General features: G+C 38.5%; 1 protein-coding gene across 1 annotated transcript; it reads right to left on the reverse strand.

Moving 5' to 3' along the window:
• Nucleotides 1-565: 565 nt before the first annotated feature.
• On the reverse strand, nucleotides 566-1,998 carry LOC114717760 (E3 ubiquitin-protein ligase BOI). The gene is made up of 3 exons (XM_028902958.1): nucleotides 1,843-1,998; nucleotides 1,394-1,739; nucleotides 566-1,283 (listed from the first exon to the last, which is right to left on the reverse strand). The coding sequence occupies exons 1-3, from the start codon at nucleotides 1,896-1,898 to the stop codon at nucleotides 732-734; spliced, it is 954 nt and encodes a 317-aa protein (XP_028758791.1). The 5' UTR covers nucleotides 1,899-1,998; the 3' UTR covers nucleotides 566-731.
• Nucleotides 1,999-2,357: the final 359 nt, after the last annotated feature.

Consider the following 2,357-nt stretch of genomic DNA (forward strand, 5'->3'; position numbering starts at 1 on the left):
TGCTCCCACTTTTTTTTTTTTTTTTTGAGTAAAGACATTACTCCCCACTTTATTTTCATTGTATGCTTTTCCTATTGCCTCTCAATTTTTTGAACCTTTAATTGAATGTCCAAATTTACATTCTCAAATTTTTCTTCATATTCTATTTCAATAAGAAGAAAAATCTGAATAACAATGTTATTTGTTTCCCATTTACAACAATCTCATTAAAAGAGTGTTTGGATAAGATCAAAACCATAGTTTCAGAAATGCTTTTACGGTATACGAAATAAATATATGGAAGAGTTTGTTTCGATTTACGAAAAAGTATTTCTGAAAAGTACTTATTGGATTACCCAAACACCCCCTGAGACTTGCAGCTAAAAGGACAAAATATATGTGGCATCTTTTTTCGCTCAGGACAATTCTCTCCTTTGGTAATGAAAATCTAAATCTCATGGTAGCATTAATTCCTATAAATATCATTAATTCCTATAAATATAATTAAGTCACTTATATATCTGTATACCCAGTATTGTAACATTAAGGAATAAAAGCAGTATAATATCAACGTGACAAGGAAAAAAAATCCAAATTGATTTTTTTTTTTTCTATTTCTAACTTTGTTCTATAAACATATTAAGGATCGGGAAGAAACAGGCTGTTTTCTCCAACTATCTGACGGCCAAAAAAATCTAATCTAATAATCTAATAGATTATTGTAAAACCTAATAAATTAATAAATAAAATTCCTAAGAGAAATTGACATGCACGCTACCATTAATTCCAGAATGACAAACTGGGCAATGGTGACTTGTGGACCCACACTTTGTACACAAACTCAGATGCCTGCATGGCAGCAGCAACACTATTGATTCCCTCTCACCACATTTGCAGCACAACCTCTCACTACTCCTTCCTCCGCCGCTCACCGCCGTGTCCTCTGCCGGCCCCTGCCCCTCACCACTGCTTCCGCAGCTCGACTCTGCATCATCTGCCACGGCCGCTGCCACCGCAGTGTCGTGTTGGTGGTCCTCGCTGACGTGGGCCGCCAGTATCTGTTCCAGGTTGCATCGCAGTGAATTGGCGGTTGCTTCGTTTGTTTCTGCTAATTCCTTCCATATTTGGTTCTCTTGGGTTAGGGTTTTGACTCTTTCTTGAAGTGCCCAATTCAATTTCCCTATTTCCTGAATCTCTTCGTCTTTTTCCTTCAGTTTTTTCATCACTACTTCTTCGATTGCTGAATGCAACACCATCAGTTGTCTTCTTCTCTGCTCCTCTAACTCCCTCCTCACTTTACCTGTCTGTTTCGAAAATCACAGAACCAGGCATTAATTTTCAGAAATTAATGGAGCCACAGTTTCAGTAGTAAAAAAGGAAAAAAACACAGCATCGAGATTAATTAATTCATTACATGTTGGGCAATGAGGAGGTCGATTTCCGATTGCTGGTTCTGGATCTGAAGATGAACTTCCTGATTGAGAAACGACCACGAATTAACGGAGGGCAATTTGGCGCTGCGGGGATCACTGAGCTCAGAGATTAACTCATCTCTGGATCGCTTTCTTGATGACGAGAAATTGGAGGTGAGGCCACTATCATCATTGTTCATGGAGGTTTTGGCAAAATTCGGATCACAAAGATTGGATTGGTAAAACGGAAATAGAGATTGATCCGCCATTGCTGAAACAGCAGGAAGAGGCAGATCAGAATAATCCATCTGAGCATTATTGTGAATTCCACCGGTTACCAGATTCGCTCTGAAGTAGTCAAATAACACAGATCAATCAGTAAGGAAAGATTAAGACTAGAAAGAATCGACTCAGAGAGAGATGAGTGTATGTATATATATATATCTAGAACCTGTCATTGAGAAAGTGAGAAGTGAAGAGATTGAGATGCCGAGATTCAACTGCCATGAATAACGAGGGTTAAGGTCGTGAAGCTTTTCAGTGAGTCTGCTTCTTCTTTGCTTGCGTTCTGGAAACAGAGAAAAGAGAAAGAAGGGAGGAGGATGAACAGCATGCGCGAGAGAGAGAGAGAGAGAGAGAGGGTGTGGGTGTGTGAATGAACGAGGATGGGGGGTTGGGTTTATTTAGGCTTTGGTTTTTGTTGGGGGCGTTTTAGAGGAGAGAGAGTCAAAGGCATGATTGTGGTCCTAGAGAGAGAAAGCGCAATAAGCATCACTGTTAGTATTTACTAGCGCATCATTCCACAACGGGGAAAAAAACAACTTCAAATCAAAATCTTGAGTTCGCAGTTTTTGTCGGATTTCTTTTCTAACATTTTCTTTTTATTTTCTCCCGTTTTGGAATTTAAATTATTTATTTGTTATATCTTTTATAAATTAGATGTTCTTTTTAATAATAGGACAGTAA

Source organism: Neltuma alba, unplaced genomic scaffold, assembly GCF_004799145.2.
Source record: "Neltuma alba isolate B1F8T4 unplaced genomic scaffold, ASM479914v2 tig00002147_pilon, whole genome shotgun sequence".
Lineage (NCBI taxonomy): Eukaryota > Viridiplantae > Streptophyta > Magnoliopsida > Fabales > Fabaceae > Neltuma > Neltuma alba.

What these genes read in the sequence shown, in the direction of transcription:
- LOC114717760 (XM_028902958.1), bottom strand. Translation starts at nt 1,898, where the DNA reads ATGGCAGTTGAATCTCGGCATCTCAATCTCTTCACTTCTCACTTTCTC. An exon ending in TCTCACTTTCTCAATGACAG is followed by an intron (nt 1,740 to 1,842) that starts GTTCTAGATATA and finishes TGACTACTTCAG; the next exon opens with AGCGAATCTGGTAACCGGTG. An exon ending in ACCTCCTCATTGCCCAACAT is followed by an intron (nt 1,284 to 1,393) that starts GTAATGAATTAA and finishes TTTTCGAAACAG; the next exon opens with ACAGGTAAAGTGAGGAGGGA.